This window comes from Platichthys flesus, chromosome 2 (genome assembly GCF_949316205.1).
Source record: "Platichthys flesus chromosome 2, fPlaFle2.1, whole genome shotgun sequence".
NCBI classification, from domain to species: Eukaryota; Metazoa; Chordata; class Actinopteri; order Pleuronectiformes; family Pleuronectidae; genus Platichthys; species Platichthys flesus.
Genome location: NC_084946.1, coordinates 3,521,531 through 3,536,038, shown reverse-complemented (window position 1 = coordinate 3,536,038; position 14,508 = coordinate 3,521,531). Strand labels below are relative to the sequence as shown.

Below are 14,508 nucleotides of genomic sequence, written 5' to 3'. Positions count from 1 at the left end.
TTGTAGCAACGTTGTTGAGGAGTGAATGAAGCAGATGTCAGAGTAATCCATCAGCCGGGAGCTCCGCACTCCCACCGCTCGCTGAGGAACACACACACTGCTGCGACACCTGCAACACAGCCCTTAGTTATACCTACTGCACTCTGATCTGCCCTCATGACAAGACGGAACCTGAACTTATGTTTAATGAACACAAAACCACCTTGTTCTGTTCATTCTGAGACGACATTTATTAAACAAGAACAAATGAAAAGACAGTGTGGTTCTACATGAAAATAACTTCTGATGTAAGAATATTTCAGCTTTGATATGATTTCATTAATTCAGTCACACACAAGACAAAGCTGTAACCATGCAGGGTTGAGTGACAGTTGAGTTCACAGGGAATTATTTTATTAATAACCAAATACTGTGAATAAACAGCATAGTTTCTACAACTAGAATCATGTGTTGATGAAGGCATTTTACACTTGTATCTATTATAACCTGACAGTCCTTTCAATGTACCTCAGATTGTTTCAAAGGCTATTTCATAGTTGGGAGCATGGTAGCAAACGTCAAGTCTCACACACAGCCAGAGTCCAACTTCCAGGTTGTGTTCCTCTAGTAATCCTATCATCATGTTTGGATTATTGTCCAGCTCTGAAACATGTAGCGCCTTTCAATTCATCTGACTGAATATGTGGGAAAAGTCAGAGGAAACCACCTCACCTGTAAATGTGTTGTCGATCCATATGGAGCAACTACAAAGGCAGAAATACTATTCCAAACAAGCAAGGTACCAGCAAAAACCAGCAAACACAATAACATACTTTTTTTGTTTGTCTTTTGGACCAGTGCATAAATGAGAAGGACGTCATGATTGACAAAGCATTCGAAATCAGTCACATCTCAATTAGGAGATACACATTTGACAAGTGGTTGGTAAATTGTATATGTTGGAATCCTCGATGTCCTGATAGCATCAATAGATAAAGTTTCTGTGGCCCTCTGAACAAAATGGTTGGTTGGTGTACCTGTCAGTCACTAACCCATATGCCTACCAGTGAACTCACTTCACATAACTGGAGTCTTCTGTCGAGAAACGTACTGCGCTGACGCAAAGATGTTAGCCAGCGGCCAGTGAGTCACTTCGAGCAGTTGTCAGTCAGTGCACGTTCATGTGCTTTGTGGGCTTAGCTAATGGGAGGCGGTGGAATGTATTGTTGCATTTTTCTGCAGCCTGCTCTTGCTAGCTCTTCTAGGATTACTTAACCAGGCTTTAATGCCAGGTATAAATGCAATCAGGGTTAAAATCATATCTAGAAACAATCTGTTCATGAGACGCACTGCGATGCCAATTGTGAACGGATTCAAATATGCATTTATGCTCATTTATTATTTTTATTCTTATTTAATCATCCTTTAACGCCATATGAAACCACTGTCGGTTCAAAGTTAGCAGCTCATCCGAAGATGACAGGGTCGGTGCTGGTATAGATAAGGGAGAAAGCACTTTGTCGTTCGTGGAAACTGGTTGATCTCATAATGTAGAGAGTAAACTCCAAAAACATGAAATACACTGCAGGAGATGCAATGACTCAGAAACTAATGTTCCATCATTTCCCAATTTGTGATCAATAAGGTACATCTATCTATCTATCTATCTATCTATTATGGACCAGTGTCCAGCCAGGAGGGGACAGTGGTACTTTGGCTCTCAGTAGGTTGGAAGGCAAAGTGTGATGCTTCCTGAAACAAGTTACATTATCACAATACTGCACATCTCAATGTGACATCATTATATTCTTCTGCTGAGGCACATTTCAAAACAGTGTTTCAGTGGGTGGAGAAATGCTGAAGGGGAAATATCTTACACAGAGACAGAAAATAAATAAAACAATCTTTATATAAAAATAATCTCTTACAAAATATATTCTATCGACCAACATTGAAGGAAATGTATGTCTGAAGCTCAGACGTTTGCTCCTGGTGGTGTCAACTACGCCTGAAGAGTCAATATGTCTGCTCGTCACAAACTCCAGAAGTTTCCAGACAACTAGCAGCAGACTGGAGGGGAAGGGGAAACAAACAAGCACAAAACAATACTATCAGACCGAGTCCAGAATCAGTAGTTTCATCTTCCTCTGCAGGGTTTAATGCACGCAAGCGGCAGGTTCCCAAATCTGTCAGTCAGGTTCAGACCTGACTCTTTCAGGTTTCAGCTCCAGTGTTTAAATTGTCTTGTACAAAAAAAAGAAAACAAAATTATTATTGCTCTTAAGTGCACTTGGATATTTTCTAAATAAAATGCCAGGCATCTACACCAGCCTAAAACGCCACCAGATTTAGCTGACAGTGAAATAAAAAAAAAAATTATCAGTAGTTTTCTCACTGAATAAATTATTAGTCTAGAAAAAGATAAAGTCAGTCAAGCCATCAGTCTGAGGTGAGTCGAGCCAATAGAACAGTGTGGTTGGCAGATCAACAAGCCTGGAGCATGACGTGGCATTATGAAAAATAGAAATAAAAGTATGAGCCCACAGGTGGAGTCCAGTTTGATGACTGACGTCCGTATCATCAACTTAAGTTAGAGGCATCGCTTCGGGTGAATACTTGTCCAATAAATATCTCTATTTACAGGTATACACCTCTGTCCTCTCACTGCAGGTGTTGCATCTGACGTAGCAGCACCACAGGAACTTGCAGTTGCACTGCCACACGCGCGAGTACTGGTGCGTGTTGTACCCGCGGCCGCAGCACATCAGGTCGCAGCTGTTGGGCTGCAGGACGGTCTTGTTGCACAGGCGACCCTGCGTCCCCATGCTGCCGGTCAGCAGGTCGGCCTCGCAGTAGTTGGGCGACCTCTCGATGTAGACCAGCTCCGTGTCCAGGGGCTTACGGTAGGAATGGGGTTTCTTGATCTTCAGGAAGGTGGGGCGCTTGTTGCGGCTGGCTCGCACCGGCTCCACATGTATGGCCTGGTTGTACTTGTCCTTGAGAATGTATCCCAGCTGACGGAACTTGGGGAGCGTCGTCCAGCAGGTTTTGGTGGTGCAAGACCCCGACACGCCGTGACACTTGCACTCCAGACGCATTCCCTTCTCCAGGACCTAGAGCACAGAGGATGATTGCATAGTTAACGTTAAAACTACTCAAACCAAGTGAAAATACAGTTCAATTTGTTTCCATTTTAAATTTTAGGTTTAACTAACTACCTCACCCTCAAAAAAACTGTATTGGTAAAAAGTGAACTAACTTTTTCTGGAGAAATATTCAGTATTTCTAACACACATCCATATTACAGACTGTTTGTTGGTGTCTGTCCACAGGAAACACATGCGTTTGGAGAAATACTCAGTGATATTACATGAATACTTCAACAGGTTGAGACAAAAGTTTTCTAACATTCCAAATGAATGTAGGCATTCCAGAGATCTCAGAGCCGCCACAGTATGTCACTCTATGGCTGGTAGCTATGCATGTTCCATTCTTTTACAAGACTGAGCTTCACAACACTCTCATGGAAGAACCACACAATTTATAAGGCATGTAAATTATACAACTACGTGCATTTGGGTTCATTCAGTGCATTTGTCTGTCGTTTTATGTCATTCTTTTCAACAGATTAATAAAAAAAACATATTTCTCTGATTTTACATCAGTTTACTTATCATGGCGAGAAGAATCAGTCTGTGAAAAAGTATGCATCTCTTTGGAAGGAGCTTTGTCATCGGACAACATAACTAATTGTGTAACAGTGATCTCATCAGGGTTACCTTGAACTAATGAGGCAATATTGGCATGGTGGCTACACGGGGTATTGCAACTTATGCATTGCTCACGTGAAGCACACAAGCCGAAAACCCAGTTTTACCTTTTTACCGAAGATGGTCATTGCTGTTGCTCCATCTGTCTATCTACAGGAAAAAACTTAACTTAACTTATTTCCAGTCTATACGAGAAGGTCATTAATTATTGTAAATACCCGAGAAGCAACTTATGAGCACCATTCATGAACATGGGTTATCTCAGCTTGAGCTTGGAGAATGCATTCTTTACTGGAGAGCCTGTCACAAACCGGGGCTGAGAGGTTTGAAAGACAGGGAGAATTTATCAGGCAAGGAGAGTTTAATGGAAAAGGCTATAAAGCATTAAGGGAAATGTGAGATGAAGGTTTTTGAGGCTTGGCACAAACTAGGGAGTAAAAGACAGGATATCCTAACATCTGCGGCTTTGGTTTTGAAAAGATTCAGATGCAAATAAAAAAAAAACAATCTGAACTCTTTTTAAAGGAGTAGATTGAATTTTACATCCGACAAAAGGTTAAGGTTTTGTGCAAAAGTACATTTACCACTGCATGTTTCACTAAATAACCTTTGTGAGCCTGAAACGCATTGCCAATAAATTAAATGTAGAATGAATTAAAAACATTGGTTTTGGAAATGGAGCAGCTAATTCTGTGGCAGAGTCTCATCTCACATGTCTGTAAACAGCTCAGTTTACAGCATCTTGACTTATAGCTTTACTATGGATGCTTTACCTTTTCCTTGTATATTGATAAAATACTATGAAATCCGTTTTAGCAGATGAATTCAAACATCTGCAGGGTTGATGATGAGTTCTTGTTGTAAGTGAAGTGACAGTTTGGTCCGTCACCATGTTGAGACATTCATGGTGAATGCAATGGCAGCAGTGAAAGGCCTTTTCAGGGTAAGAGTGGAACCTTTCGGTGGGTTTGGCAAAGCAGCTGGGGTATTCTCTGAGCGCTTCAGGCTGAATGACATCAGGTCACCCTCCTACCTCCTCACCCTCACTGGCATTAAAGACGCCTCACCCTGCTTTTTAATTATTCCACGCTGATATGGCCTCAGACTTTCTGGAGTCTCATGGGGTAATTGTCAAAAGCCCTGGATGCACACGGCTTAGTGTGGTCATGCTCCCCAGATCTGACAAACATATAATTCATGGAGTTCAGTGAAGGGAGATGCCAACGAAGCTGCCATTGTTTGTCTAACAGAGCCCTGTAAGCCTCCTGTGGCACCTTTTACACTATTGTTTATTCTTCTCAAGGAATATAGGATTGACACTCTGACATCATCTCCAATTAAACATGAAAGCCACACTACAGTAATTACAGAGGTATCAGTTTAGTAAGTGTATATTAAAAGATCCACACACCTTATCACACTGTGACAGAGCCTAAACACTGGTAGGAAGCTGAGTCGTCACAGATAAAAGAACGACTCTGTCTCCCTGAACAGGACCACGAGTTGTTACTGTGACACTGCAATACTTTCACAAGAAAAAAACACCAAATACACACCTACATGTGTATTCCTCTGAAGTCAATGTTACACTGTCTGACCAGGAGAAATACCAGATTACCTTTTTGTGACAAGAACAAAACACATCTACGAAAGAACTGATATCACAAAGGCACTTCATATACTTGTTTCCTGTTTCTACATCGGCATATACAGTATGATGGGCTCGACTAATATGCTCTAACATGCATGTAGTGAAGTAGATAAACAAATAATGAACAGAGAGCGATTTGGCTTTGGTCGTCTTGAAGATACATTTTTACTGTTTTGTTGTATATTGAATCTATAAAAGTACCATGCATGCTGATATTTAGTAGTTCAAATGTTTGCATGCTCATAATCTCAAATTGTGCATGTTAGCATGCTAACACGATGCTATAAAAAAAAAATTCACCTGATGGTGGAACTACAGACAAAGTTATGGGATGAACTGCAATTCATGCTGATTAGGACATGATGTAGTTATAGTGACCAACCCAAAGATTCATCCACTGGGGACAAGGTGTCACTAACTGATGGTGATTTAATGTAAACATATTCAAATTAACCTTTGAAATCTAAACCAAGTCAGCAAAATGTTAAACAACGAGGTTTCAGGGATTCGTGGCAGCGCCTTTTTTAACAATAAGAATGTTTTCACACATCTCAAGATTCCAAAACGGACAAATGGTCATCCTTCGTTTATAGTCAAATAATGTCACAGCGGCCATTCGAAGGCTCCTCCAAATGCGGCCATGATTCATTGCGCTTCAGTAACAGACTGTTTATCAAAGAGGAAATGGCGGCAAAAAGCGAGGCGAAAAACATCTAGAAGTTATTTTTAAATCTAAGTCCTCAACCAGAGCTAATGGTACATTTGTTAAAAAATTATCTTTTCAAAATTTGTAATCAACTAAAGGAGTTTTTTGTCTGAAGCTTTGTTGCTATGCGAAGGAGGTAAGGGTGTTAAAACTGTTGACGCAATAGGAAGAACAGACTTTCTCATTTTGGTTTAAGTCGTCACGATGTAGGCAGCCATTGGAGGACGCAGCCGATGTCAGCTGAATTGAGACACAAGTAAAGAAGAAGAATAAACAACCTTTTAAGGAATGCTAATCTTTCTGCTCACTGTATTTGCTTTCTCTTCTGATGCCTGTTTCCTGTGGTCACTCATTCAGTTAAAGAGTTGGTGAGTTAATATTCAATTTTTCATCTTACATTGTCTTTTTCCAGTTTCTAGTTATCAGAAGCTGAGGTGTGAATCCTGACCCCACCATTGGACTCTGTATCCACCTCCTCAGGCTCACTTAAATCACATCTAGTCAGATGCCACATTTACTTCAGTCTGACTCCTGCAGGAGAAGCCCATTCATATTCAACCCAAGTGACATTTTGCTAAACAAAGTCAGGATTCCATCTGCTCTCCGTCTCCTGATAGATCCCAAATATCACAGATCAGGTACATCTATCCATACTGAAACCCTGTTTCCACTATCTTTGCGATCCTGTCTGAAGAGCAAATAACTGGTGGAGACAGGTATGTTGAGTTCCTAATGCAATATACTTCCCAAACAGTTGCTCTCCCTTCGAGACCATCTTTTCTTCAACCTGCACTTTAGTTCTCACCTGTGATCACTGGAGTAGTAACGGTCCTCTAATTAAAATGGTGCATTCCACTGACCCGATCAAGGTCTTCACAGATGCATCACTATCTGATTTTTTGGGATATGTTTTCGAAGTCAGTGGTTTGCGAGCTCGAGGCCTTACTCTCTCTCCGAGTTTGATTTGTCATCTGCACTTTGCAAGTTTTACCTGATCGCTGCAGCTTGACATATACAGGGCCAACGTAAGAGCATTCAGGTTCTACGTCACAATCAATATCACGTATGCATCATACCTTTCACATCCCCATCAGTCACATACAACTTATTCGTCATGGCCCATAATTTTCTCCCTAATCATGACATGTTTTGCTTCAAATTCCAGACCTTCTGGAGCCTCAGCCCAGAGCCAGTACAAGCTCTCCTCAAGCTGTGCCTGCTATCAGACCCCTCTTGTAAGGTCCATAGAGTCAGCTAAGATATATACAAGATAGTGCTTTGCATCTTCCAGCGTAAAATCATAGGATTTCACTCTAACCCTCTCTGCTGGTACGCCACTAAAACCTGATTCCATAAACACCGTTTGTGCCTTAATTTGTTACTGCATGGATGCTCGCCATTTCAAACCTCAGTACATTTGTGGGTTACTTTCCTGGATTCAGTTTAACATAACATGTTATGATTCTTCCTTTACCAGTTTATTTTCTAACCCAGCCATTCAATTATTTGTGAAAGGTATTTCAAATGTTTCTCCCTCTGGCTGTAGACTCCCAGTCATTCTTTCCATTTTGCAAAGAATATTGACAGAACTCACAGATGGTGTTTTCTCTCCTTACATTGACATGATTCTGTATTTGTATTGGCTTTTGTGCATTACTTAGAAAAGGCAAATTCAAAACATCTTTCAATTAAATTATACCAGATAGAGGTATTGCATTTTTGGATTTTCCATCACCGCAGTCAAGATGTTTGCTCTTTCCCACTTTTCTATTGCTCTGTACTTTCATTGCTGACCTGGATCTCATCCGTTACTAATATTCATGTTCTAAGAGGAAACCACATTTTTGTTGGAATAATGAACCCTCCAAATGAATTGGGTTGCAAGGGTCGAATCGCCAAGGACTCCTCACAAAGACTTCACCTTTTTCTAATTGCTCAACAATCAAATCAAGTCATTGAATTTGTCTTTAATCATCTCTGTCTGTCTCTCCTGACTGAAGGGAAGCTCAGCAAAACTTTGTCCACTCCGCTGATAGATTTCAGGAACATTTTGAACAGGCACTGCACTGGTACTGCAGCTCTGAATGCAGCAGCAGTGTCTAAGATCCACTCTCCAGGAAAACTGCAGAATTCAGAAAAGTTTATACTTCAAACTGATCTATGACGTGACTGCTGTAGCTTTGCCAGCAGACTGCTCTCTGGTGCGGCCACTTTGTGGATCATCCTGCAATTTCTATTGATCTGTCGTTCGGCTCCTGACTTCTGTCCCCTGCTAACAACATCACATTCTGGCTAATGTATGCTCATATGGTCCTGGTCCGGGGTTCACTTCACCATGCATCGTGTCACACACCGTTACCTCTTGACTCAACTTTCCTAAATGAGTGCAGGCTCTTACATTGACCATAGTTTGTCCTCTGGCTTCTGATGTCACTGTACTTGCCACTTGCTCTCGGTACGATTTCCTTCAGTATGTAATTGTGAGAAATGACTACAGCCAGGCCTCAGTATATCAGCTAATGACTAATGTGGCTAAGGAGAAGTGAGCAGGTCGTCGACTTACAAGAGGGACTGCGATTCAATCTTAGTTTCCCCCGTTCTGCTTGTCGAAGTGTCCCTGAGCATGTTACTGGACCTCAACTTGCCCCTGACGGCTGTGCTGGAAGTATGGAATTGATGTGTGATAGAAAGAGTGCTGCACATGGATGGAATGTATGAATGTGTGTGAATGTGTGGATTTTAAAAACTGTAATGTAAAGAGCTTTGAGTGGTCATCAAGACTAGAATAATCTACATAAATACAAACCATTTATCATTTACTAAATACCATAATTTACTAAATACCATAACAAATTATAAATGCCTGAGTTAGAATAAAGCATAGCTTCACCTGCAATTAACTACAATACATCATCTATAGTATATCAAACCGTTTATCGTATTTGAACTTTAAAAAAGTATCTTGTTCAACATCAGCGTTTGACGTAGTGCACTGTTACCTGACTTTATGGCCAAGAGACCTGCACAGAACTAGAGACTCTGAATTGATTTCCCATGTGTCTCCATGTGCATGTGTCTCCGTGTGTTAGCCTAGCTCCTGTGTCATCACTGTGTGAAAGAGGATGCACCTTGTCTCTTACCAAGTAGTGCATGCTGGGAAAGCTCTTACAATTCTAAATAAGTAAAGCAGCAGATAAAAGAGTATGAATGGATGACAATATGACTGGATATTACCTGACCTGTCAGGATTTTATACTGCTCTTTTAAACATTTTATCATATAGTTCTTACATGTATTTTGATAACTAGAGAAAATATGTGTATGCAGCTTTGTAACAACCTGACTTTCTATATTTACTTGTTAGTGCATATAAATTGGAAAATGGACTGTTTCTAGCATGCAGCATTTTGTACCACCAGGCAAAAGTTAAACCAAGACTGCAATTTTACTCACACAGCTGATCATTGTTGTTTCTATCAAACAAGAGGAAACAGAGCATTTGTTGGGGACTATTTTCAACAGTGGATTAATCTACATTTGGTGCCCTAATGAGTATTTACTGCAGCAGGATGGTGTGTGTGTGGGATTGAGTCAAAATAAGCTGCAGTGCGTGAGTTCATGGTAATGATGGAACATGTCAGTGAAACACTGCGGCTCACTGATGTGTTTTTAATAGTTTTTGGAAACAATGGAGCTCTATGGCACAGAGGATAATACATATCAGGCTTTGGAGACGCACAGTACATTCATTGTTTGTTTTTGGACAAAAAATGGAAGTTGCCCGTCTCTGCCAGCCTTATCCTTTAAATGATGTCTTCACCAACAATATTAGTTACAATCACAAAGTCATATGCTCCAGTGTTAACAGGTAAAATGTTTAAATGTCCCTGCAGCTTATTCACACATGCACTTTGGTCCGTCTGACCTTCAGCATCTAGTAGATATGACATATGAGCGGGTGATTGTGATGTGATTTCGATGTGCTTAGGTAAAAGTCAAATAGACTATTGCAAACATACCTTGCGTCCCACTTCATTGTTATGTAAATTCATGAGCGTCCTGGCGTTCTGCTTAATTTCCCGTGCGTCCACAAACACCTTGGAGAAACCCACGCCGTAGTGGACGTCCGCTGAGCAGCCGCCCCACTTCCAGCCCTCCTCCTGGTTGTAGAAACCCTGCTTGTCCTTGTCACAGCCGCAGCCACTCAGACTGCCCTGGGTGCAGGCCGCAGTGATGGCATGGGCCACCCCGGCAGCGATAATGGCGTACGTGAACGCTGCCTCCTTACTGCCTGCGAATAAGAGAAGCACTCATTTTTAATCACAATTGCAGACTACAGAGCTTTAGTATTTCAGGTTGGGCCGAGCCTCCTCACATACCTGACATAGCTTCTTCAAACCAAATCAAAAAAATACACGAGCCGGGCCAAGTCCCATTCATCAATCATGCTCTCTTTACAAACAGAGACACTGCAGGAGGAAGAGCCGATTCTTAAAGAAAATATAATGATGCCGTCTGAAAGAGGAGAGAAGCTCTAATAAAAGCAGCTGTTTTTGAGGTAGTGGGACATTTTGATTGTTTTATTGGAGTTTACAGTTTTATATTTATGGACTTATTATCAGAGAGCCTTCAGGGTCGGGACCAGTCTGTAAATCTTGGGAGTATAATTAAACGACTGCACCAGAATATTGGTAAAGATGAATATTTGGGAGCATTTACTGGGAGATAAAATATTAAATGTTTAGGCCGTATTTTGGCTCCTGTCCCAGCTGCCATCACTGGGATCCACCCTGTGGAGGTGAATCTGAGAGGCATGCACAGCCTCCCTACTGAGATGGATTTCCACTCTATAAATCTGACTGCTTCAGGTCAACTGCAGTGTTTTTTCCCCCTTTCCTTTTTAATTAAAATAGAGATAATTCCTGGAGCTTGGGTGGAAACCATCCAAAAATGACCGTCAGTTGCAAAAACGCTCGAATAAAATCATCATCTTCAACAATCAAACCACCACAGAAGCTTTTTAGACTTTTAAGGTCATAGCTCAACTTCCACAGCGGGATTCACGTGCAAATGTTGGAATAAATGAACGTGTATCTATGGTTATAGCTTTCAGTGATGGACAGAGTGGTACAATTTAAAGGCATGGTAGAGAGAATATCAAACACAGCAGCACCTGAGCACAGCCATGAAACAGTTACCTGACGCTTAGTTGTTCAATCTTGAATTGCTTTGATTACCATGGTGAATTGGTTGGTACTGTAACAGCATTAGCTGCTAGTGCTCTGTATAAACCAAGCAACTGCTAGTTCCCACTGTCGTCAAATAGTCCTAATGTCCTCAGACAGTAAACAAAAATTTGCATTAATGAAACCAACAATAATACTGTTAACTAAAATGTTCACACTGTTTCATCTCTACCCGGCCATGACATTTGTAAACCAAATGTATCAACAGTTACATAATTTGCAGGACACACTCCTACAGTAATTAAAGAAGCATCCAGTCCGTGCCCACATGTGAGTAGCCAGCCTGGTGGATGGGGAGGACACTCCATCCTAATGTCCAAAATCTTGCACACTGCTGCAACACTGCCAACAACAGCCACAAATTTCTGTATTCTGTCAGCTATCAGTGTTCCAGTCTGCTGACACAAAACAATGGATTCAGACTGGAGGCTGGATGCGAGGCAGCTGGAGCCGAGCAGCGAACGAGCGAGGTGACCTGCTGCCTCCTAGATATCAACCTGATCTCTGCCGAAAATCTGAGCAGAATAAGGACTCATGCGGCAAGTTTTGTTTCACTCCACTGATGTGCAAGACAAAAGTGTAGTTGCTCCCCTAAAACATCCAGTTAAATATCCCCTGCCAAAGCTGCACGACCTGGAGGTAAATTTGTAAACCAAGAGGAAAGTGCTTGTCTGAACTTGAAGCTTCAAGAAGGGGGGTTGGGGGGTTATGAACACATACATGAAGGTTGTTCAGCTCAGAGTAGATAAAGAGCATGTAGGTCTGCATATTAGTGGCTATGTGTCCGTGATAAAAACACATTGAGATGATCAGACATAAGGTTCCATCCAATCAGAGCAGAGGTCACCTGAAGCTGAAGTTACACATCATTCACACATCAAACTACTTCATCTTGCCGCTTTTTCGTGTGCAGACCTTTACTGCACGCAACATTTGTGTCTGCTAATACCTCCATACCTGAAGATCATACAATATCATAAAAATATCAATGGGCAAAGCAGCTATCTGCATAAATTAAAGGCTTAAACGTGATGTGAGCCTTAATCCCTGATGACACTTCCAGTGAAAAACAACTCCCCAGCTCTGCATGTGTTTCTGCGAGATGACAGGGTGAACTTACAGGACAAGACAGTGGAACACCAGCGTGTTTAAATATGACACTCCACTTATTTCCACTGTCGAGTCTTTGGGAGCAAGCATGGCCTCGAGCCTTATTCCACATCCAGGATCAGATCTGGGGCTTATTTTCCCACCGAGAGCAGAAGCACTGAGCGTCTGAGCTTCCTGACATGGAGGAGGTTCACTAACTTCTCCTGGGGACTGTTTGGAGCAATTTATCTGTTTGGGTTTTAAGTGCACTTTTAGACTCATGTGCAGACGCTTCAAACAGTATTAAACAGACCACCTAGAACATAAACAAATAAATAAAAGCATGTTCTGTTGGCAGTGTGCATGCAACCCACAATTATGAATCAGCTGTTGTAACATTCTGCAGCAATTTAAAACAGCTGAAATACTAAGAAAAAAATAAGGTACTTTGCTAAAAAAAATACTGAACTTCACGTGAAATGTAGGTACATGTATTTATTTCTATTATTATTATTATTATGATCATTATTATTATTATTATTTATGTACTTCCTTGTTTTAACCATTTTTTTTGTTGTGCAGCACTTTACTTTGTGTTGGAAAGTGCACGATATATAAATGTATTTCTCTTATTATTATTATTATTATTATTATTATTACATATACGACAAAACTACTTAAAACACAATATTACAGAATCCCAGAGAATACAGTCCCTTTCTCAGACAGCGTGTTGCACAAAGTATCAATGACCTGAGAGGATGGTGAACAACATCAGGGTGCGACATACCCACTCTGAGCTCTTTGCCGAACACGGTCCTCTCTCCCAGGGCCGAGCAGTTCCATCGCCCGTGTCTGAACTGGAACTGACACTCGTTGATGCCCATCTGAACCCCCTCTCCGATCACGATGATGGCGTCGGGCCGGCTCTGACAGATAGTCCGCTGACGAGGGGCCAGGCCCGGGATCTTATTACAGATGATGCTCGCTCCCAGCGCCACCACCGAGGACAGACCCCTGCAGGCGGGGAAGGCGACAGGTTAACATGTGGCAGCAGGTGGAGCTCCTCCAGATGAGGGGACATGTGAGGGAAGAGACTCGGGCGCATGTGGAAACATCTGCACGCACTCTGAGGACATCTCTGCTTCCCTTCACGGGGAGCCACTCTAAACTCCCCTTCTCTAAACTCCTGCGTGTGTGTGTGTGAGTTTGAAAACAACCTGTGGAACACCCAATAACTCACCCGATCTTCAGGTACACTACTCCGAGGCACAGGAAAAAATTTAGGATCCAGCGCCGCGTCTTCCTGCTCATGGTGCCCGGGACCAGGCGCCGGATCGACGCTGTGAACCGCTGCAGGAAGCCGCCTTATCTTCGTGCGGAGCCCCGCAGGACCTCCAGGTGATCCGAGCAGCAGGCGCGGGTTGAAACGCTCCCGGGGAGGAGAAGACGTGTGCGGGGGGAAAGTCCTGGTCTCATTGGGTAGGTGTCCGGTGGAGCTGCGGGCCCGCGGAGGAGCATCGGGGCAGCGCTTGTTCTCTGCAGGTAAAGTGTGTGCGTCCACCTTCTCCTCTGGCAGGGCGTGTTCTGCTGCTCGAGCTGTGGCTGCAGCCTGCAGGTACACGCTCAGCTCATCTGTCCAGACACACACACACACACACACTGACACACACACGCACCGGGCTCCACACCTGCCTGGGCACAGCTGAGCACTTAAAGCCGCCAGGTCATGGCAGCTCACACGGACACTGGGTTTAAGTCCTGCCCGGGACACTGGATCAACCACACACTTCACCACTGCAGCCTCTGACACAGCAGCTCTCATACATCAGGTTTTATCTATTTGAGACCAGTAAGCGCCCCTCCCACTGACCACACACACAGACACACAAAAACACACGCACACAAACACACACCGACACACAGTCGTGTCTCCATGACTTCAGAGGACATGAAATTCATTCCTTGAAACTAACATTAACCATAGTTTCTACTTGCCTAACTCTAGCTCTTAACTTAACCATAAACTAAACCTGACCTTAAAACGTGTCTTCAGCTTTAAATCTA

General features: G+C 42.5%; 1 protein-coding gene across 1 annotated transcript; it reads right to left on the bottom strand.

Annotated features, from left to right (window-relative positions):
- Nucleotides 1-227: 227 nt before the first annotated feature.
- wnt7aa (wingless-type MMTV integration site family, member 7Aa) lies at nt 228-14,224 on the bottom strand. The gene is made up of 4 exons (XM_062394624.1): nt 13,685-14,224; nt 13,232-13,458; nt 10,126-10,397; nt 228-3,092 (listed from the first exon to the last, which is right to left on the bottom strand). The coding sequence occupies exons 1-4, from the start codon at nt 13,753-13,755 to the stop codon at nt 2,613-2,615; spliced, it is 1,050 nt and encodes a 349-aa protein (XP_062250608.1). The 5' UTR covers nt 13,756-14,224; the 3' UTR covers nt 228-2,612.
- Between the last annotated feature and the right edge of the window lie 284 nt (nt 14,225-14,508).

Coding starts and splice junctions, on each gene's coding strand:
- wnt7aa (XM_062394624.1), bottom strand. CDS start 13,755: ATGAGCAGGAAGACGCGGCGCTGGATCCTAAATTTTTTCCTGTGCCTC. Junction 10,398..13,231: donor CGGCAAAGAGCTCAGAGTGG/GTATGTCGCACC, acceptor TCTTATTCGCAG/GCAGTAAGGAGGCAGCGTTC. Junction 3,093..10,125: donor ACAATGAAGTGGGACGCAAG/GTATGTTTGCAA, acceptor TCTGTGCTCTAG/GTCCTGGAGAAGGGAATGCG.